The sequence below is a fragment of the Loxodonta africana genome, chromosome 15 (genome assembly GCF_030014295.1).
Source record: "Loxodonta africana isolate mLoxAfr1 chromosome 15, mLoxAfr1.hap2, whole genome shotgun sequence".
NCBI lineage: Eukaryota > Metazoa > Chordata > Mammalia > Proboscidea > Elephantidae > Loxodonta > Loxodonta africana.
The window spans coordinates 68,345,660-68,368,411 of NC_087356.1; the positions used below are offsets into that span (position 1 = coordinate 68,345,660).

At 38.5% G+C, this 22,752-nt stretch overlaps 1 protein-coding gene across 1 annotated transcript; it reads right to left on the minus strand.

Moving 5' to 3' along the window:
• Positions 1-4,064: 4,064 nt before the first annotated feature.
• On the minus strand, positions 4,065-19,805 carry LOC135227718 (olfactory receptor 8G50-like). Its single transcript, XM_064268325.1, has 3 exons — positions 19,691-19,805; positions 4,759-4,837; positions 4,065-4,608 (listed from the first exon to the last, which is right to left on the minus strand). Exons 1-3 carry the CDS (start codon positions 19,803-19,805, stop codon positions 4,065-4,067), a joined length of 738 nt encoding a protein of 245 aa, XP_064124395.1.
• Between the last annotated feature and the right edge of the window lie 2,947 nt (positions 19,806-22,752).

The following is a 22,752-nucleotide window of genomic DNA, read 5'->3' on the forward strand; positions in this document are numbered from 1 at the left end:
TGGTTCTCTCCCAAAATGTGAATCCTGATGTAAATAAAAAATTAAGTTAAAAACTTGATTGTTGGGCATGAAAATCTTACCATCAGGGATGTGTTTCCAGCTCTGACTCTGGGTGGCACCATGGCCTTGAGTTCTCTGTAGATCTTCCTGAGTATATTGGGGATATTTCCTTGTAGTATTGTGGTATTTCTTTTTTGGTGAGCTCGGCAGTGGACTACTTCCAACTTTTGAGGTTTTAGGACAGTGTCCAAAAGTTGCAACCGTTCAGTTCCATACTTAATTTTTCTTTCCTCCTGCATTCAGGAGACTTTTTTCTTTCCATAAGATTCCATGTGCATGCAGAGCTTTAAAAACAGAGTTAGAATCTGTGCATGTTGTAATTCTCTTACCTCTGACAATTCCAAGACTCTTATATGGTAACAAATTCAGCTTTCTGGGCAGAGTTGTCCCGTGTGAGGGTTTGCTGGTATTACTGTCAGAGACAAGCTTTTTTCATCAAGACGTTTCAGCATGCACTTTACTTGGGAAATCTCACCCCGATAAGGGGGAACTGGGCCTTCGGGCATGTATAGAAACTGGTGGGACATTTTGGTTTTTCCTATTTCACATTGCCTGGCTACAAAAATGGTCTAGTTACCTCTTTTCCAGTAATCCCGACAACCTCAGTACTGCTGGTCAAGGAAGTCCTTTAGGCTACTGGGTGAGTTCCAAGAAGGCTGCTCCAGGATCATAACTTTTACCAGGGGGTCAGTAGGAGGGAAGTGAAAAGCTGTCTCCCCCTGTCTCTGTCATTCAGAGTCCTCCTCCTGCTCTTTCATTACTCCTTGAAAAAGCTTGTCCCCCCTTTAAATCTTGTCTGGCCCTTTTCCCTTCTTTCTTTTGGGACACTCATTTTTCTAGTGTCTCTCCTCCTTGCAAAATGCACATTTTTTGCGGGGGGGGGGGGTATCCTTACCTTGGTCTCATTGTTTTCCTCTAGTTGGTCCTAGGCAGTGGCCCGTAGATTGGCCTGTTTCTTCATGTCCTGGTCTCTTTCTTTCTCTTAGCCTCCTTTCTAGCCCCTACCCCCTCCCAATTCAGTAGTATACATTTTCATTTATTTATTTTTTCACTCCACTTGCATACAATGCTCTTCATTATACAGTCTTGTACACTTGAAGGTGATTTATTAACAGAGGCAAAAGAAGGAAATGCTTAGTTTCATGAACTACCATAAATTCCCCATCTCAAGGTCCTTGTTTCCAAAGCAGCACTTGGGAAACAAAGACCAGTTCAGGTAGAGTTTATTTTCTTCATAACCACCTTTATCCCCAGCACTCGAAGTAGGCTAGAATACACAGGTGCTCAGCCTGCCTTTCTAACTCATTTCCTCTGAAGTGAAAATGTCATTCCTTCATGGTTGTTTACATGTTTTTATATCTATGAAGGGCTTCCCCTTTCTTAAAACTCTGAAAATCTCCCTTCTATTTAATAGACTGTTCCTGACTTTACATTTTTCAGTAAATTTTTTAATAATATCTATCTTCCAGGGTTTCTTCTTTCTCCATCCATATTTATCCTTCATCTTCACACTTTTTCTACTTTCTCTTAGATCTCTGCTGTCATGCTTCAGAATGGATTATGGACCCCCATTATCTGAGGTGGCCCTTCTGCAGCTGGGACTGACACCTTCCAGAGTGGGTAAAGCCCTCCTGGGGAAACTGGGGTGAATTGTACCCAACACCTGGTATGGGGAGTGGAGGCCATATATGTCTCACCTCCTCCACCCCTTTTTAACGCCTTCCAATCCTCATCCTCTGATACCACAAGAGAGGGGTCACTTATAGGTGCTGATGGGGGCTTTTCGAGGTGGGGGAATAAGAAGAACATTCAGTGGTTCTTCATCCCTTTCTCCATCTTCAGTTTTGATCTGCAGAGGAAGGGCTAAAACAAAAGTTTTATCCTTTTTCTCATTCTGTAATGTCATAAAACATTCTACATGCAGTTTTTTTTTTTTTTTTTTAATCTCACTTGTTAGTTCAAAAACAAAACAGATCATTCACTGGCCATCTGACCCCATCTGGAAGCTGGTATTGAGGCCACACTTGATTACACAAAATTTTAAGATGTCTCTTCATTAGGGAATCCCCTCTGAAATAATTCCAGTTCCTAGTGGACTCTCATCTAGAACCTTACTCTCTGGATACCCACTTCTAACTGTGAACCTCACTAGTCTCTCCTCCAACTTCATGGGACCCAGTTACCCATTCTTGGATGGAGTCTATGAGAATCGACACCCCTATGGCATTTACAGAGGGTTTACCACAGGATGCTTAGTTACCTACTTTGGCAGGGAAACTTTCTCCCTCAGTCTGGAGCTCACTGCCATGGGGTTCCTCCCACCCCACCCATCACTGGACCTCTGGGCCACCACATGTGGAGAGACCTCCAAAACTCAACGGGGGGTGCACCTTCTCTCTTCCTCGGTCCTTCCCAGGGCTCAGTCCTTAGGGAGACAGAACTACCACCCGAGTAATTCGAGCACCATATTGGGCACCAAAATTTGTTACCCTATACTGCTCCATTCCCTGGAGCCTTTGAACGAATGAAAAGTACTCCAGTTAGAAAGAGAGAGAACGTTTATTAGGAGGTGACACTAACAGGTAGCCTGACAGCAAGGCAGGCTGTCTTTACGGAGTCGCGAAAAGCAATTTTTTTACATTGGAGCTTACATATCATTTTTGCAAGCATTACCTAGCCCACAGATGGTCTAATGAGTACACACCACAAAACAATTATAAGAAACTCTTTATTAAGCTAAAGATATGCATACTGGACATCTGGACTCTAATTGTATGTTTGTAACAAGCCAAAAAAAAAAAGTTATAAAAAATATCTTGGCTAGCAGAACTGGCCTGCCAAGTTTACCCTTACCGAGATAAGAAGCAAGAAAGAAAGTTGCAGACCAAAAGTGCCAGGCAGCCTTCCTAGCTGTCATCTTGCAGGCTAAAGGCCATCTCCCAAAAGAACAAGAAGAGGAGGAAGACCAAGACCACAAGAGCTGAGAAGCCCCCATACACTTTTGGAAAGAGGCCAGGGCAGCTGGTACAGTTAAAAAACTTACGGGTTACTTAGCATATCATTATGACATTAGTTATGTCAAGCTCTCAATTGCCCTTTTTGGAAAGGAGAAAAACATGCTGCAAGTTATTAGGGTCACAGAAATGATCCATATGGTTTAATGCACAGTCAGCAAATGTCACTTCTACATCTGTGATTCTACAATATGTGTGAAAAGAAAAACCTTTTAGAATTAGAGGAAAATGAATATAGGATTCTTTGGGAAATGGTGGTGGTAGCAAGATACTAAAACTGTGAAGAAGAGTGTTGCAAAATAAATAATTAAAAATACACATAATGTATTCAGCCCTGTTTAGTCTATCAATCTCTTCTACCATAGAGTTATCATTTTGTGTATGGTAATTATGTCTCACTAGCCATCACTTTCCCCTATATTCCTTAATACAATTCTCTGCAATTAGGAAGTAATAGGGATTGAATTTTGTACATTTCAAATGATTTAAAATTATTTACTTTAGAGACCATATTTTTTCCAGTTTATTTTTACACTTTTTAATAAACAAAGGCCAATACGCAAATTATTAAGAGGATCAAAGGATACAGACCAAACAGATCATTTTATGAGTAATGATAGGTAAATCTTATGTAACAAATTGCCAGATTCCAAATATACAAATTCTAATCCCCCAAATGAAGGCCTTTGAAGATTTTTCAACAAATGATTAGAGGTAATGTGGGTTACTATGGGTGACCTATGGAAAATCCTAGAATTGACACTGCCACTCATGGGACTGCCCTCCAAGTGATACTCAGAATCCAGTCTTATCCTTGGGTCTTTCTTCCAAATAATCAAGTGTTGGCAATAATCTCACTATTTTTGTATATATGTTACTGACTTTGGATTCCTTCCTATGGAATCTTCTCCAGAATCTATAAATCTTTGTTAAAGCAAAATAATCTCTTCTCAATGATTTTGTTTAAGACAACTTTGACATCCTTATTCTTCAGGCTGTAGATAGGCGGTTCAGCATTGGCACGATAATGGTGTAAAACACAGAAGACACTTTGCCTTGGTCCATGGAGCTGACATTTGATGACTGTAGATACATGAATGCTAGAGAACCATAGAAGATGGAAACAGCCGAGATGTGAGAGCAGCATATGCTGAAGGCTTTGGACCTGCTAGCAGTGGAGTGGATTTTCAGGATGCTGGCAATGATGGAGATATACAAGCCAAGGATGGCCAAGGCTGGTCCAAGAATATTGAGCCCACTGAAGCAAAAAAGTACCGGTTCATTGGTATATGTGCTGGAGCAGGAGAGCTCCAGTAGTGGAAAAAGATCACAGATGTAATGGTTGATAATTTTAGCCTTGCAGAAAATCACTCTTAGCGTGCAACCTGTGTGAACTGTGGCACCAATGAAGCCCATCACATATACCTCAAGTACCAACCAAGAGCAGACTTGGTAAGACATGGTGACACTGTAAAGCAAAATATTACAGATGGCAACATAGTGATCAATGTCATCACAGCCAACATATGACACTCTGCAATATCAAAAACAAGAAAGAAATATAAGTCATGCATTCATGATAGGAGATGATGTTTTTCTCTGTGACAAAGTTCACCAGCATTTTGGGGGTATGACAGTGGAATAGCAGAGATCAATGAAGGACAAACTGCTAAGGAAATAGTACATGGGTGTGTGCAGGTGAGAACTAAGCCCAATCAGTGTGATGATGCCTAGGTCCCCCATCACTGTGACCACATAGGTTCCTAAGAAAAAAAGAAAGAGGGGAAGCTGGAGCTCTGGTTGTCTGTAGCCCAGAGAGGATGAACTCAGTCACTGTGGCATGATTTCCTCCTGCCATTTTCCTGTGGGAATTTTATGGAGGAAGAGAAGAAGAAATTTGAGGTACAATACTATCTCTCTATTGTGAAACAGATCTAATTCTCATCATTTTTTAATGAGATGGAGAAAGAAATCAACAGCTTCATATGGAAGGGCAAGAGGCCCCAAATAAGGTAAGCACTACTGAAAAAGAACAAAGTGGGAGACCTTACACTACCTGATTTTGGGACATATTATACCACCACAGTAGTCAAAACAGCCTAGTACTGGTAGAAAAACAGATACATAGGCCAATAGAACAGAATTGAGAATCCAGGCGTAAATCCATCCACATATGAGCAGTTGAAATTTGACAAAGGCCAAAAGTTTGTTAAATGGGGAAAAGACAATCCCTTTAACAAATGGTGTTGACATAACTGGATATCCATCTGCAAAAAAAATGAAACAAGACCCATACCTCATACCATGCACAAAAAACAACTCAAAATGGATCAAAGACCTAAATACAAAATCTAGAATGATAAAGATCATGGAAGAAAAAATAAGAGCCCTAATAAATGGCATAAACAGTATATGAAACATTACGAACAATGTACAAACACCAGAAGAGAAATCAGATAACTGAGAACTCCTAAAAGTCAAACACCTATGCTCATCCAAAGGCTTCATCAAAACAGCAAAAAGATTACCGAGAGACTGGGAAAAAGTTTTTAGCTATGACATTTCTGGTCAGTGGCTGATCTCTAAAATGTATATGTTATTGCAAAAACTCAACTATAAAAAGAAAAATAACCAGATTAAAAAATGGGCAAAGGATATGAACAGGCACTTCACTAAAGAGGACATTCAGGTAGCTAACAGATACACGAAGAGATGCACATGATCATCAGCCATTAGAGGAATGCAAATCAAAAGTACAATGAGATTCCATCTGCTTCCAACGATGCTGGCATTAATCCAAAAAACAAAAAGTAATGAATGTTAGAGAGGTGGTGGAGACTCTGGAACACTGACAGAGTGCTGGTCCGAATGTAAAATGGTACAACTTCTTTTGAAATTGATTTTGCTCTTCTTTAAAAAGCTAGAAATAGAACTACCATATGATCCAGGAATCCCACTCCTTGGAATATATCCTAGAGAAATAAGAGCCTTTACACAAACTGATATATGCACGCCCATGTTCATTGCAGCACTGTTTACAATAGCAAAAAGATGGAAGCAAACAAGGTGCCCATTAACGGATGAATGAGTAAATAAATTATGGTACATTCATACAATGGAATACTATGCAGCGATAAAGAACAAAGATGAATCTGTGAAATATTTCATAACATGGAGGAATCTGGAAGGCATTATGCTGAGTGAAATTAGTCAGTTGCAAAAGGACAAATATTGTATGAGACAACTATTATAAGAAGTCAAGAAATAGTTTAAGTGGAGGAGAAAATATTCTTTGATGGTTACAAGCGGGGGAAGGAAGGGAGGGAGGGAGAGGGGTATTCACTAATTAGACAGAGGACAAGAACTATTTTAGGCAAAGGGAAAGACAACACACAATACAGGCAAGGTCAGCACAAGTGGACTAAACCAAAAGCAAAGAAGTTTCCTGAATAAACCGAACACTTCGAAGGCCAGTGTAGCAGAGGCAAGGATTTGGGGACCATGGTTTCAGGGAATATCTAGGTCAATTGGCATAATAAAATCTATTAAGAAAACATTCTGCATGCCATTTTAAGATGCATCAATTGGTCTCAACCCACATGGAGCAAAGGAGAATGAAGAACACCAAAGACACAAGGTAATTATGAGCCCAAGAGACAGAAAGGGCCTCATAAATCAGGGACTACATCAGCCTGGTCAGAACTAGATGGTTCCTGCCTACAATCAATGACTGCCATCACAGGGAACACGACAGAGAAGGAGCAGAACAGTGGGAGGCAGACCTCAAATTCTCATAAAAAGACCAGACTTAATGGTCTGACTGAGACTAGAAGGACCCTGGAGTTCATGGTCCCCAGACCTTCTCTTAGCCTAAGACAAGAACCATTCTCAAAGCCAAGTCTTCAGACAGGGATTGGACTGCACTATAAGATAGAAAATGATACTGGTGAGGAGTGAGCCTCTTGGATCAAGTAGACACATGAGACTATGTTGGCAGCTTTTGTCTGGAGGGGAGATGTGAAGGCTGAGGGGGACAAAAACAACCTGAAAGGACATGGAAATACAGAGTGGAGAGAAGGAATGTGTTGTCTCTTTAGGGGGAGAGCAACTAGGAGTATATAGCAAGGTGTATATAAGTTTTTCTATGAGAGACTGACTTGATTTGTGAACTTTCACCTAAAGCACAATAAAAATTAAAAAAAAAAAAAACTTCACAACTGGACCAATAAGCCACATCACGATTACAAAAAAAAAAAAAAAAAAAAAAATTAGTGGTGTGTCAAAAACAAGGAAAAGAGTGTTGAGATAAAAATGAATGTGAGGGTGATATTACTATTTATTATAGGGTGATATTATTCAGTGCTTACCATGTGTCACGGATTGAATTATGTCCCTCCAAAATACCTGTCAGCTGGGCTATTACCGTGGATTGAGTTTTGTACCTCAAAAATATGTGCCAAGTTGGTTAGGCCATGATTCCAAGTATTGTGTGATTGTGCAGCCTTTGTCATCTGATGTATTTTCCTGTGTATTGTAAATCCTATCAGTAGGATGTTAATCACCATAGATTAGTGGCAGTTGTGTTAATTGGGCAGGGCCCAATCTACAAAATTAGGTTGCATTTTTAGTCAACCTCTTTTGACATATAAAAGAAAGAAGCAAACAGAAGTACAAGGGGACCTTATACCACCAAGAAATCAGAACCAGGAACATGTGTCCTTTGGCCTGGGGGTCTCTGAGCTGAAACGCTCCAATACCAGGGGAAGATTGATGACAAGGACTTCCCCCAGATCCAAGAGAGATAGCCTTCCCTTGAAGTTGGCACCCTGAATTCAAGTTTCTGGCCTGCTAAATTGTGAGAGAATAAATTTCTGTCATTAAAGCCATCCACTTGTGGTATTTGTGTTATAGCAGCACTAGCTAAGATACCATATGATTAGAACTGTCCAGGCACTTCATAAATATTATTTGATATATTATCCCCAGCAACTCTATATGGTATGAGCTTATTATTCCTATTTTATAGGTGAAATAACTGAAACTTCAGAGACTTAAGTGAGTTACTAATGGTGATCCTGTGGATTTTCAATATAGATGTGGATGATGGTTTCACAATACTACAGGTAAATCTGATATATCTATGGGAAATAAAATTTATAATAAAAGACTTGAATGAATGCTGACATCTTCTACAAATACCAATCTGCTAAAAAAAATAATAACGTGCAAAATACATGCTAGATTCGAAGAGCTTAAGAGCTAGAAAAAATTGTGATAGCAATAATTAAGATTTTTGTGTGATTCCAATTAGAGCAGCATCTGGACTAGATCACACAGAAATGAATCCTGTACTTGTCATTTATCCATGTTCAGATTGCTCAATGAATGGTGGATGGATAAAGGGAAATAAATATGTTCACAATTTAAAATTAAAAAAAAGGCATTATCTTTCTCAAATTGTCAATTTCATTTGAAATTCTCCTGTTGTAAGAGTAAGGTGCCATTCTGCCACTAAAATGTTTACTGAAGGTATCCATGCTTACACTGTGCAAGTGATACCCAAACACAAGTAAATATAAATTATAGCCAAAAATGTCCTCTTCTGTGGAGGCCTTTGCTTTCATGTTCCAAGATGTTTCAAGTGCAATACTAATGAAGAAGGTTATTATAAAGTAATCTCAGTCTTTGGTACTGGCAATTTTCACAGGCTTACTACTTTACGGATAATTGTTAAAACTGAAGTCCTCTAAAGTTTTAAATGATTATATTTTGAAAGATTCTTGTTTGTTATTAGGAAATAGTTTTCTCTTGTTGTTGAAGCTTCTTATCTATAGGAATAGAGTTTACCCATGATTGTGAAGGAATCCTAGAGGGAGGGCCTAGTCTTTAGATTATATCATTGCACTGCAAAATTCTGATTCAGAAGTGATTTGTCTAGAATTTAGTAATAGTACCAGGAAAAACCCCTTACCTTCTCTGGTACACAATTAACTGACTTGCTTTGAAAAATAATATGAGTTGGAAACAGAGAGGAAAGATGTGTAGTTGGAAAATATGACCTTCATGATACAAATGGCTTGGAAGATCGCATGATAAATTTTACAAGACCAACAACCTATTCACTGGAAATGCTTTTTTACAACAACATAAATCACTACTAAACAAGTAGATGTTGCCAGACTGAATACACACTAATCAAAATTGACCATATCTGTGGAAAAGAGATGATGGAAAAGCTCAATATCATTTGTCGGAAGAAGGCCAGGAGACGACTACAAAACACACCATCAATTGCTCATATGTGAGTTCAAATTGAAGCTGAAGAAAACTAAAACAAGTTCGCAAGAGCCAAAATACAACCTTGAATATATCCAATGTGAATTTAGAGTAGATTTAACATATTGAACACTAATGACTGAAGACAAGTTGTGGAAGGACATCATTCGTGAAGAAAGCAAAAGGTCATAAACAAAAAGAAAAGGGAGGAAAAAAGACCAAAAATGGATGTCAGAAGAGAACTGAAACTTGCTTTTGAAGAACTGAGCAGAAGATTTCAAAGGGTGAATCAAGAAGACAAAGTAAAGTATTATAATGAAATGTGCCAAGATCTGGAGTTAGAAAATCAAAAGAGAAGAACACACTGTAGAAGATATATAAACGATCTATAAACACATTAAAAAATGCTCAACATCATTGATAAACAGGAGAATGGAAAAATAACCACAATGAGCCACCACTTCTCAACCACTAGGATGACTATAACTCAAAATACAGGCAATAACAAGTTTTGACAAGGATATGGAGAAATTGGAACCCTCATATATTGCTGGTGGGATTGTAAAATGGTACACTGCTTTGGCAGTTCATCAAAATATTCAACACAGAGATAGCCAACAATTACCCTCTTAGGTTCATAACAAAGAGAATTGAAACATACACATAAAAACTTGTGCATGAAAGTTCAGGGAAGAATTATTCATAACACCCAAAGAGTGGAAACAGCCCAAATGTCCACCAAGTGATAAATGGATAAACAAAATGTGGTATATCCATAAAATGGAATGTTCTTCTACAATAAGAAGCAATGGAATACAGAAACATGTCACATCATGAATGAAACCTGAAAATATTACATTAAATGAAAGAAGCCATTCACAAAAGGCCACCTATTGTATGATTCCATTCATATGAAAGTTCAAAATAGCCAGATTTATAGAGACAGAAAATAACTTAGTGTCTGCCAGGTAGAAGTGGAAAGGGAGAGTGAAGAGTGACTGCCAGTGAGTATGGGGATTGTTTTGGAGGGAGACCATGAAAATGCTCTAAAGTTAGATAGCTGTGAGGGTTATACAACTCTATGAACATACTTAAATACAGTGAACCGTACTCTTTCAATGGTTAAATTTTGTGGTATGTAAATTTTTTAGTTAATTCTCTGTCAAGGATGCTATAATGGTAAAAAGAACCACCATCACCACGGCAACAACGACAAAATAGTAACTCAATGCTGATAGTTTACCACCCTCCTCTAAGCCTTTCCCATCTAGGTTGCACCTGGTGTACACCTCTTTATTTATTTCAAACCTACCATTAAGGTCTTCTCCAAACAATGAAGTAATCCCCTAGTTCAAATTGGCTCAAAAACTCTGACAATCTTTTACAATTCCAGTCTTTTTATTTTTTCTCTTTAATACATTAGCAAGAAAAATATAGGCCTTTCTAATCATGAGTTATTAATAAGTTACACACATGTGACAGGCACATATTCTATTTAAAATTTTCTCCTATGTCTGTTATCGGAGGAAACAAATCAAGAAATATAAAAATAAACTTAAAACTAAACCCATTGTCATTGAATCAAATTTGGCTCCTAGTGACTGTATAGGACAGGATACAACTGTCCCATAGTGCTTCCAAAGCTATAAATCTTTACAGAAGCAGGCTTCCACATCTTTCTCTCACAGATTGGCTTGTGGGTTTGAACAGCTGATCTTTTGGTCGTCAGTCAAGTGCTTTAACCACTGCACCACAACCATTGCCCTCTAGTTGATTCTGACTCATAGTGACTGCACCACAAGGACTCCTAAATGTAGCATACCAAAAATCGAACCCAAACCTGTTACTGCCTAGGCAATTTCGACTCATAGCAACCGTATAGGACAGAGTAGAACTGCCCTATATGGTTTCTAAGGAGCACATGGGGGATTCCAACTGGCTACCTTTGAAGACTAAGGTGTGCCTGACCCAAGCCACGGTATTTTCAACTGGACCAATAAGCCACATCATGATAAATGGAGGAAAGACTGAAGTTGTCAAGGATTTCATTTTACTTGGATCCACAATCAACACCCATGAAAGCAGCAGTCAAGAAGTCAAAAGACACATTGCATTGGGCAAATCTACCGCAAAGGACCTCTTTAAAGTGTTGAAAAGCACGTATGTCACCTTGAAGCCTGGCCCAAGCCATGGTGTTTTCAGTCACATCATATGTGTGTGAAAGCTGGACGATGAATAAGAAAGAGCGAAATAAAATTGACACCTTTAAATTGTGGTATTGGTGAAGAACATTGAATATACCATGGACTGCCAAAAGAACAAACAGATCTGTCTTGGAAAAAGTACAACCAGAATGCTCCTTAGAAGCAAGAATGGCGAGACTGTGTCTTATATACTTTGGACATGTTGTCAGGAGGGATCAGTCCCTGGAGAAGGACAGCATGTCTGGCAGAGTACAGGGTCAACGTAAAAGAGGAAGACCCTCAATGGGGTGGACTGACACACTGGCTGCAACAATGATTGTTAAGGATGGCTCAGGACTGGGCAGTGTTTCGTTCTGTTGTGCATAGGGTCACTATGAGTGGGAACTGACTCCACGACACCTAACAACAACAACACTTTGGTTAACAGCTGTAGATTTTAGCCACTATGCCACCAGGGTTTCCAAATGTAGCTTAGAAGGTCTGAAATCACAATACAGCTGCATAGATTGTCAGAAAATGCCCAGCAGATTTAAGCGAGTTATCTTTTATCTAGTAAAGGGTTACCTGACATCAGCTTTCCTCTGACTCCCAGATAGCCAGTCAGCCATCTGCAGACAGCAGTATGCCCTGACGCTGGGTCATTTCCATACTTTACTCTGAAGAATTTGAAGATGTCTAGAGTACAAGCGGTTTGTGCTTGGTTACCGACTGAAAGGTCGGTGGATTGAACCCACTCAGCTGTGCCATGAAAGAAATGCTTGGCAATCTGTGTTCATAAAGATTAGAGCCAAAAAAACTCTGTGGACCTCAGTTCTATTCTGTAACACAGGCAGTCGACATGAACCAGAATCAAATCGAGGGCAACAGGTTTAGATTACAAACCTGTCCATTCATGATCAAGCCAAATCTGCTGCTCTTATAAGCCCAGAAATTGTGACTTACCAGTTACTGTTCATAAAATCTCAGTTATGCTTTTAAATCTGTCCCTTTGCTTTACCCCCATTAAAGGAGGATTCACAAAATCACCTGCCCTGTGTCAGTGGTCTTAGCCTATGTTGACTGACTCACTTTAGAGATCAATGAATCCTGAGCAAATATATATATATATATATATATATATATATATATATATGTATGCAGTGAGCTCTGCTAAAAGAAAGCAGTGATGATTCAAACCCAGCATAAGATTGCTGAGATACGGCAAATACTTTTGTACACAGGGGCCCTGGTGGTGCAGTGATGAAGCTTTTGGCTGCTAACCAAAAGGTCAGTAGTTTGAATCTACCACCTGCCCCTTGGAAAACCTAAGGAGGCAGTTCTACTTTGTCCTATAGGATTGCTATGAGCCAGAACACAATTGATGGCAAAAAGTTTGGTTTTGATTTTAAAGGGAGCTGAGCTGCTGTATTCCTCATATCTCTGACTCTTTACATTGGCCAGTTGACTGTTTTTCCTGTATTCTTTGTCTCACAAGGCTGGCCCACTAATAATAGCCCCCATCAGAGGAGCCCAATTATCTATTGTGTTTGTAAGTCTAACTCAGATATAGGGCTGTGATCCATTACTGTATTTTTATATAAATAATGAGCACCTTTTACATTTGTTTGCCACCCACTCCCTCCCCCCCCGCCACCTTGAGGTATTTTAGCAAACACTTTGCTAATTTTTTACAGCAATGTGTAAAAAAAATGGCAAAGAGACACTTCTGAAAATATCTCGGGACGGACGGAGTGGTTGGCAAACAAACATAGAAGGCACTTGTTATTTGTGTAAACATATAGTACACATGGCCAATGCCCCCCAAAACTGACTCTGACACATGCATTTAATTCTTGTTTTCTGTTTGGACACTCTGTTTAACACCACCTGTCTGTTTGAATGCCCTGTGACTGCTATTTCTGGAGGATTCACAAAATCACCTACTCTATGTCAGGGGTCTTAGTCTACGTAGACTGATTCACCTTAAAGAGCAATGAATCCTGAGCAAAATAGATTAAGAAAAAAATTATATATGTGTGTGGGTGTGTGTGTGTATATATATATATAAAGAGAGAGAGCTCTCAAAAAAGAAAGCAGGGATGATTCAAAGCCAGCATAAGATTGCTAAATAATGCCACTCATTTTGGTTTTGAGTTTTACTGACTGGTAGAATAAAAGACCTAGTCCTAGGTTATCCTGATTTTAGTAAAGTATTTGTTAAATCTTTTGTAATATTCTTACGTACATGATGTAGTTATATGTGGCGGATGAAAATATGAAAAATATCTCATAATTACGTGAACGCAAAGAGGATCCCAAGACTGAATATAAAGTGAATAATCTCAAGTTATCATTCCATCGGACTTTATATATAGTTTTATCTTGGAAAACCGTTTTATGAATAATTGGAGGAAGCCATAGAAGAAATTATTATAAAATTCATAGCATCAACCTAGAAAAGAGTGATGAATATGTTCATGATGATAAGGATTCAAGATGATTTTGTCAGGCTGTGCAAATTAAATTTAACAGTAATAAACATAAAATTTTCTGTGGAACATAAAGTTATTCATTTCGTAGATATTTGGGCACATGTCAGAGACAAAAGTTATTTAAACCAAACCAAACCTAAAGCCATTGGGTCAATTCTGAGTCATAGTGACCCTATAAGACAGAGTAGAACTGCCCTCGTAGGGTTTCCAAGGAGTAGCTGGTGAGTTTGAATTGCCAATCTTTTGATTAGCAGCCAAGCTCTTAACCACCGCACCACCAGGGCTCCCAAAGGGCACTCAAAATAGAGAGACGAATAAGATAGAATTTCCTACGCTTCAGAATCTCACAGACTAGAAAGAGAGAAGGGCAGACTAGAAATTGTAATGAATGTTATGGTTGCACACGTCCTAGAGAAGCACAGAGAATATGAATGGGGGGTTGTTGCAGAGGCATAGTGGGGGTGGGGGTGGGGGCACAGGGAGGCACTTGCTCCTGAGTGCAAGCCCAAGAACATGCCAGACAAGGTATGGAATGACATCACCCAAAACCCAAAAAAAGAAAAATGACATCACCAGATACCACAAATATGAAAGACACCTGACTGAGGAGGCCAGACAAGACAGGGGAAGGCATTTTTGCTGATGTATCACCTCTATCAACATCTATTCATCTTGAAATTGGAGGGGGGCAACTTAGAGATCGTCCCTGTGAGCTCATTACACTCCCTTCCCCCCAGGATCACTGAAGACTCCCAAGAGAAACCTGAATCTAGAAGCAGAAGTAAGAGTAAGCCAGTCTATCACAACGTTCACAATTGAGAAGAAGCCAACTAGCGGACCTTCATTTTCAAAAGATCTACATCAAGAGAAAAAAAACCTAAAAAATGCAAGGAACCCCAAAGGATTTATTAAAAGGAACGTAATATCCAGAACAAGGGGGATGATAGTCACACAAGATCAACTGCATCTGGTGAACTGGGCTTAGTTCTAGGTGCTGTATTTTAGGATGGCCATTTATAAATTATAATTATCCAGAAAAATTGAAGATTTGGATCCAAATGATATATAACAAATATCAACATGACTAATAACACAACAGAGGGATTGGATTTATTGTATGTTACCTCAGATGGTGGAACTATGCATAATGTCTCAGCATCAGAACGTTTCTAATGATAAATGTCCAAAAGTAGGATAGGTTGAAATATGAAAAAAAGATAATTTTTTGTCTTCAAATGCATAACATGGAAAAATGAGTAACCATTTGACGGAGATGGCTTTAAGTATTTCGTATATTATCGTGAGAAGGCTAAGCCTTCATGAAGATTAAACTGGTCTAGGGCACATGGGATTCAGATACTCCCCATTTCTCTGCGTGGAATGGTTAGCCAGGGTGCTCTGCATGCTTTAGACTGAGTGCCCTCTAAAGGAAATAGCTTTTAGTAATGGTGGTGGTGGCAGTTCAAAATAGAGATCCCTTGGTTCTCTTTTATGGAGGGTTCAGAATGCAGATCTCAGTTTCTGAGTTGCTAATGTAAATATTAGGAATCAAAGTCATGATTCCCTAGTGTAGCTCCCTCCTAGTGCCACCTGAGATGCTTGCCAAAGTGGAGTGTTTTTATCCAGGGTTTGGAAATTCAAGAGATCTCATCAAAAACATACAGATAGCAGGTCCCTCAAGATTTCTGTTCACCAGGAATGAGCTATTGGGAAAAGAGAGCAATTAAAATTTCCTTTTCTTGTCCTTATGAGGCTCTCATTAGCTCCCTTGTGTATAATATTCTCTCTAGGTGATGAAATAGTAGTCAGTACATTACTGACTAGAAATTAAGACCTGGCATTGCTCTAGGAGGTCCTCATGACAACAGCTTCCAATGTGAATGTAATTTCTGAAATATTTGAAGGCATGTTTTATTTTTTTCTATTTATTTAAAGTTTAGAGAAATAATTCATTATGTTTGTTAGTGTTGCTCTTTGTAGTTTTGAAGACTATTTTTACTGAACACTTACTATATGCCACACACAATCCTAACCCTGTTACATTTATTAACACATTTAATCCTCACGAGGCCCAGTGATGAAGATGATATTAGACTGAATCATGTACAATTTCACATGACTTAACTTAATATGTTTTTCTCATGTATATTTTTCCATAAGTGGAAGGTATGTTTTTCCACTTATGTAGGTCTCTTTTGGTTTCTTGCAGTAGTGCCTTATAGTTTTCTTCGTATAGGTCTTTGACATCTCTGATTAAATTAATTCCTAAGTATTTTATCTTTTAATGGCATTGATTTGGTGACTTCCTCCCCGACGTTCTCTTTGTTGAAGTAGAGGAATCCAATTGAATTTTGTATGTTTATCTAGTATCCTTATACTTTGCTGAAATCTTCTATTAGTTCTACTAGTTTTCTTGTGAATTCTTTGTGGTTTTACGTGTATAAGATCATAACATTTATAAATAGGGATATTTTTACTTCTGCCTTAGCAATTGGATGTTCTTTATTTCTTTTTCTTGCTTTATTGTTATGGCTAGAACCTCCAGCACAATGTTGAATAAGAGTGGTGATAAAGGGCATCCTTGTCTGGTTCCTGTTCTCAAGGGAAAGGCTTTCAGACTCTTTCTGTTTATGATGTTGCCTGTCGTCTTTGTATAAATACCCCTTATTATGTTGAGGAGTTTCTGTTCTATTTTTATTTTGCTAAGAGTTTTTATCACGAATGGGTGTTGGACTTTGTCAAATGCCTTTTCTGCATCAATTGATAAGATCCTGTGGTTCTTATCTTTTATTTGATTTATGTGATGGATTACACTGATTGTTTTTCTAATGTTGAACCATCCCTGCATAGCTGGTATGAATCCCTCTTGGTCATGGTGAATTATTTTTTTGATATGTTGTTGAATTCTATTGGCTAGAATTTCATTAAATATTTTTGCATCTATGCTCATGAAGGGTATTGGTCTGTAATTGTCTTTATTTGTGGTGCCTTTACCTGCTTTTGGTATCAGGATTATGGAGGCATCGTAGAATGAGTTCAGGAGTATTCCAGCGTTTTCTATGCTCTGAAATACCTTTAATAGGAGTGATGTCAGCTCTTCTCTGAAAGTTTGGTAGAATTCTCCAGTGAAGCTGTCAGGGTCAGGATTTTTTTTACCTCTTCAATGTCTTCTTTTGTTACAGATGTATTTAGTCAGTCTACCTTGGTTTGTGTTAGTTTGGGTAGGTAAAGTGTTTCTGGAAACTTGTCTGTTTTCTCTAGTTTTTCAAATTTGTTGTAGTACAGATTTTTACAATGCTCCGTTATGATTCTTTTCATTGCATTTGGATCTGTTGTGATATCATCTATGTTATTTCTTATTCAAGTTATTTGTTTCCTCTCTTTTTTTTTTGTCAGTTTGGCCAGTGGTTTATTGATTTTGTTGATCTTTTCAAAGAGCCAGCTTTTGGTACTGTTGACTTTTTCAATAGATTTTCTATTCTCTATTTCAATAATTTTTATTTATTTATTTTTTTTCTTTCTGGTGGCCGAGGGCTTCTTTTGCTCTTCTCTTTCTGTTTGTTTGAGTTGTAGGGTTAATGCTTTGATTCTGGCCATTTCTTGTTTTTGGATATGTGCCTTTATTGCTATAAATTGACCTCTGAGCACTGCTTTTATTATGTCCCCAAGGTTCTGGTAGGATGTGTTTTCATTCTCATTTGATTCCACTAATTTTTTTTTATTCCATCCTTGATTTCTTTTATAACCCAGTAGTTTTGAGCAAGGTATTTTTCTGTTTCCATGTATTTGATTTTTTTTTTTTCCTTGCTATTTCTGCTATTGATTTCTACTTTTGGTCACAGAAGATGCTTTGTGTTATTTTGATGTTTTGGATTCTGTTTAGGCTTGCTTTGTGGCCTAATAATGTGGTCTAATCAGGAAGATGTTCCATGGGCATTGGAAAAGAATGTATACTTGCCTGCTATTAGGTGCAGTGTTCTTTATATGTCCATGAGATCAAGTTGGTTGATTGTGGCATTTAAATCTTCTGTGTCTTTATTGAGCTTCTTTCTGGATGCTCTGTCCTTCACCAAAAGTGGTGTGTTGCAGTCTACTACTATTGTGGAGCTGTCTATTTCTCTTTGCAGTGCTGTTAGAATTTGTGTTATGTATTTTGGAGCCCTGTCATTGGGTGTGTAAATATTTATTATGGTTGTGTCCTACTGGTGTATTGACCCTTTAATCATTATATAGTGTCCTTCCTTATCCTTTGTGGTGGATTTTGCTTCAAAGCCTATGTTGTGAGAGATTAATATTGCCACTCCTGCTCTTTTTTGATTGTTGTTTGCCTTATATATTTATTTCCATTCTTTGAGTTTTAGTTTGTTTTTGTCTTTGAGTCTAAGGTATGTCTCTTGAAGGCAGAATATAGACAGTCATTTTTTTTATCCATTCTGCTACTTTCTGTCTCTTTATTGGTGCATTTAGTCTGTTTACATTAAGCATAATTATTGATTGGTATGAGTTTTGTGAAGTCATTTTGATTTTTTTTTTTTGTGATATTGACAGTTCCTTTGTCCCACTTGATATTCCTTGATGAGTCATTTTACTTTGTGTATTTTCTTTTTATCTTTTTCCTTGTTGATTGTGTTATTTGCTGAGTCTTTATGTTTTTCTTCTTTTTTATTTCTATTTTGATGTGTAGGTTTGTTAGTTTCCTTTGTGGTTACCTAAGAATTTACCTCTATTTTTCTAAGTTTATTCCAATCTTTTATTTCTTCATATTGCCTTAATTTCCTCTCCATATGAAAGTTCTATGAATACACTATTTAATTGCTCTATAGGGTCGCTATGAGCCGGAATCGACTTGATGACAGTGGGTTTGGTTTTGTGGCTTTTTTTGTCTTAATGTTGTCATATTTTACATATTGATATCTTTGTTTCCTTAAATTTTCAGTGGTTTAGCTTTGACTTATTGGCTGGCAAATTTTTTTTTTTCCCTTTCAAGGCTTTATATATGTCATCCCACTGTGTTCTTGCCTGCATAGTTTCTTCTGAGTAGTCAGAGCTTAGTGTTATTGACTCTCTTTTGTAGGTGACTTTTGTTTTATCCCTAGTCATCCTTCAAAGTCTCTATCTTTGGTTTTGGCTAGTTTGATTATAATACGTCTTGGTGACTTTCTTTTGGCATCTACCCTGTGTGGGGTTCGATGAGATTCTTGGATAGATATCTTCTCATCTTTCACGATATCAGCAAAGTTTTCTACCAACAAGTATTCAACATTTTTTTCTATATTTTCTGTTATCCCTTCTCCCTTCTTCAGGTACTCCACTCCCTCGTAGGTTATTCTTCTTGATAGAGTCCTCTATAATTCTTAAAGTTTCTTCATTCTTTAAAATTCTTTTATCTGTTTTTTCCTCAAATAAGCTGATCTCAAGTGCTTCCTTTTCAGTCTCACTAATTCTAACTTCCATTGCCTCAATTCTGCTACTCTGAGTTTCTATTGAGTTGTCTAATTCTGAAATTTTATTGTTAATCTTTTGAATTTCTATCCCCTGTCTCTCTATGGATTCTAGCAGCCTGTTAAATTTTCATTTTGCACTTGTATAGCTTTCCTAAATGCCTCTATTATTTTGTTTGTGTGTTCCTTGCCTTAGTTGAGTTTTGTCTGATCTCCTTCCTTACCTCTTGAAGAGCTCTGTATATTAATCTTTTGAATTCCACTTCCCATAATTCTAAGAACTTGTCTTCCAAAGGAGGTTTCTTGGTTCTTTGTCTTGGTCACTTGCTGAGCAATCATGGTCTTCCTCTTTATGTGATTCGATTTTGACTGTTGTCTCTGAGCCATCAATAAGTTATTATATTTATTTATTGTATGTTTGCTTACTGTGTCCTTTCTTCTTCTTTTTTTTTTTTTTCTTTTCATATGCCCAAATAGGCTGGGCATGTGAGCTACTTTGATTATTGACATCCTTGTAGCTCTCACAACCTGTCATCAGGTTATTAGAGCTGCTACTAGGTATGTGAGCCCAGGGGTCCCTTTACTTTTCTTGTGCAAATTCAGCTCAATCATCCAGTTCGTCAGTCACTGAGTGTATGGTGTATGCTCTCACCTACAGTCCTAGATGGGCAGGGCTACATAGGGGTGATTGGAGGAGGCACAGGTATCTGGCTGAAGTAGGTTATGTGCTGAGCAAAGTAGGTGGCTCACGGCTGCCCCCGAGTGCCTAGGTGGAAGGCATGTCCCTGTCCCCTGGAGTGCATAAGTGGGTGGGTTTTGCATCCAGACTTTGGGTACCCAGTACTGTTGCTTGTAAGGGTTGGGAGACACCACTTATTCTCAGACCACTGTCATGGGTGTCTAGCTGGACTGGGTGGAGACACCAATCTTCTGAGGTGGGTAAGTGAGAACCTTACTTAATGGCCAGGATGGTATCAGATGTCATGAATCTGCTACCCCCCCTTAACTGTTGCAGTTGAAAATAAGCTTCAGGTATGTACCCTGTTGTACTATGCTAATGAGAGCCTACGCTATTGAATGGGCCCGCACAGGTCTAGGCAGGGTGAAAGGCATTCAAAGTCCATGGACCCCTGAGGCCTCTGACTAGGGAAAGGGACAGTGCCTGCCCTGAGTTTCCGGTTTAGGGAAACTGGCAGTTTTTCTTTTCCCATCTGTCTGTTTTTTTTTTGTCAGTTGCCTCCTCAGAGCTGGGAAACTGACTCAGGTGCAAAGGGATCCACTTCCAGAATAGAGGGCACAGCAATCACTGAATGCTGCCAGACTGACACCAGAACACAGAGGGGAGGGTCAGGGGAGGAGAAGAGAGGCACTTCTCAGTGGGGGAAGGGTTATTTTGATCTCAACACTTGCATTTAACTTTTGCAAATCCAGCTTCTCTTCCCCCTGGCTCAGGAGGCTTGTGCAGTCTCTCCACCACTCGGTTTCTTCTGACATGGAAAACACGTCCCGAGTGCTACTGCTTGTTTCAGCCTGTGTGCACCAGTTGGTCCAGCCTGTAGCATGACTGCCAGGTCAGGTATGGCACTTCCTTACTGCTTCTGAACTGTCTCTCCCTTGCCCTGCAGCTCAGTCTTACTCCTCAAGTTTGTCTTTGATGTTCAGGGCTTCTAGATTATCATGTATAATTGATTCACTTGTTTTGGGGGGTCTTTTTTGTAAGAGGGGCCACAGGAAGCATCTGACTGTTCCGCCATCCTATCCCCTCTCCTGGAAGACTATTTTTAATGAACATACATTATGCACCACACATATTCTAAACTTGTTACATTTATTAACTCATTTACTCCTCCCACAACCCAATGTGAAAGAAGACATTAGATTTAATCAAGCAGACATTTCCTGTGATTTAACTTAATATATTATGTCCATTTTAAAAATAATGGAGCTGAGGCACAGAAAGGTAATTTGCCTACACTTACCCAGATAGTGAGTTGAATTTAGTTTGCTCATAAAATGTTGACATTTAGTATGCTATATTTTTAAAGCACTCATTTATTTATTCATTTGACACATGTACAAAACACCATATTGTGTGTTAGGGTATATATTTAGAAATTCAAAACTGTATATTTAAAAAAAATTGTCTGCAACAGAACTTAATATATATTTTGTAAACAGTTATAGAGCACTTACCATGGTGGTGCAGTGGTGAAAGCTATCATCAGAAACACCAGTGGCTCCGAGGGAGAAAGATGTGGCAGTCTGCTTCTGTAGAAGTTTACAATCTTGGAAACCCCATAGGGTCGATATGAGTCGGAATTGACTTGACTGCAATGGGTTTGGTTTTTTTGGGGGTTTTACACATCGAATAATGTTTGAAGCTCTCTACTGCTTTCTTCCTCCCATGTTTATCTAGATGCATTATCCTCTTTTGTGAATGAGGAAACTGAGGCACAGAAAGGTTAATCAACTTTAAAGCATGAAGGCACTATCAATAATTATGCAAAGAGAACAGGTATAAACCAAAATTGTGCATAGTAAGCTGAGATATGTGGTTATCTATTTAGAAAAAAAATGAATTCATGCTATGGCTAATGATGCATAAAATCATTCATTCATTTATTCATTAAAAATATTTATTTTCCTGTTATGCACAAAGCTCTGTGCTTGGGGCTAAAGTTATCATGGTGAGCAAACTAAATATAGTAACCTTTTCTTAGGGAGAAGACTGTCCAGTCCTGTGCTGTACTCTCCAACATGGCAGTCACTAGCCACATGTGGCTATTTAAAATTTAACTAAATTAAATTAAGTTAAATATTTAGTTTTGCAGCCACACTCACACATTTCAAGTGCTCAATAGCCACATGTGACCAGTGACTACTGTATTGGGGAACGCAGTGAGAACATCACCATTATTGCTGGAAGTTCTGTTGGACAGTGTTAGTCTAGTGCAAGAGGGAGAAGTGATGAAATAATTTAACAGAAAATCATAGTTTGATACTTGCTGTGAAGGATAGGTCCATTTTGCAATGAAACCTTGGCATTTTTGGCCTCAAGCATCCAAGCATTTTCATAAGTATAGGAACTCTCTCAGGTGATGGAACCCAGAAGTTCTCTTTTTTTTTTTTTATTGTGCTTTACGTGAAGGTTTACAGAGCAAATTATTTTCTCATCAAATGATTAATACACATATTGTTTGGTGACCTTGGTTACCATCCCAGAGATGTGTCAACACTCTCCCCTTCTCGACCTTGGGTTCCCTATTTCCATTTGTCCAGCTTTCCT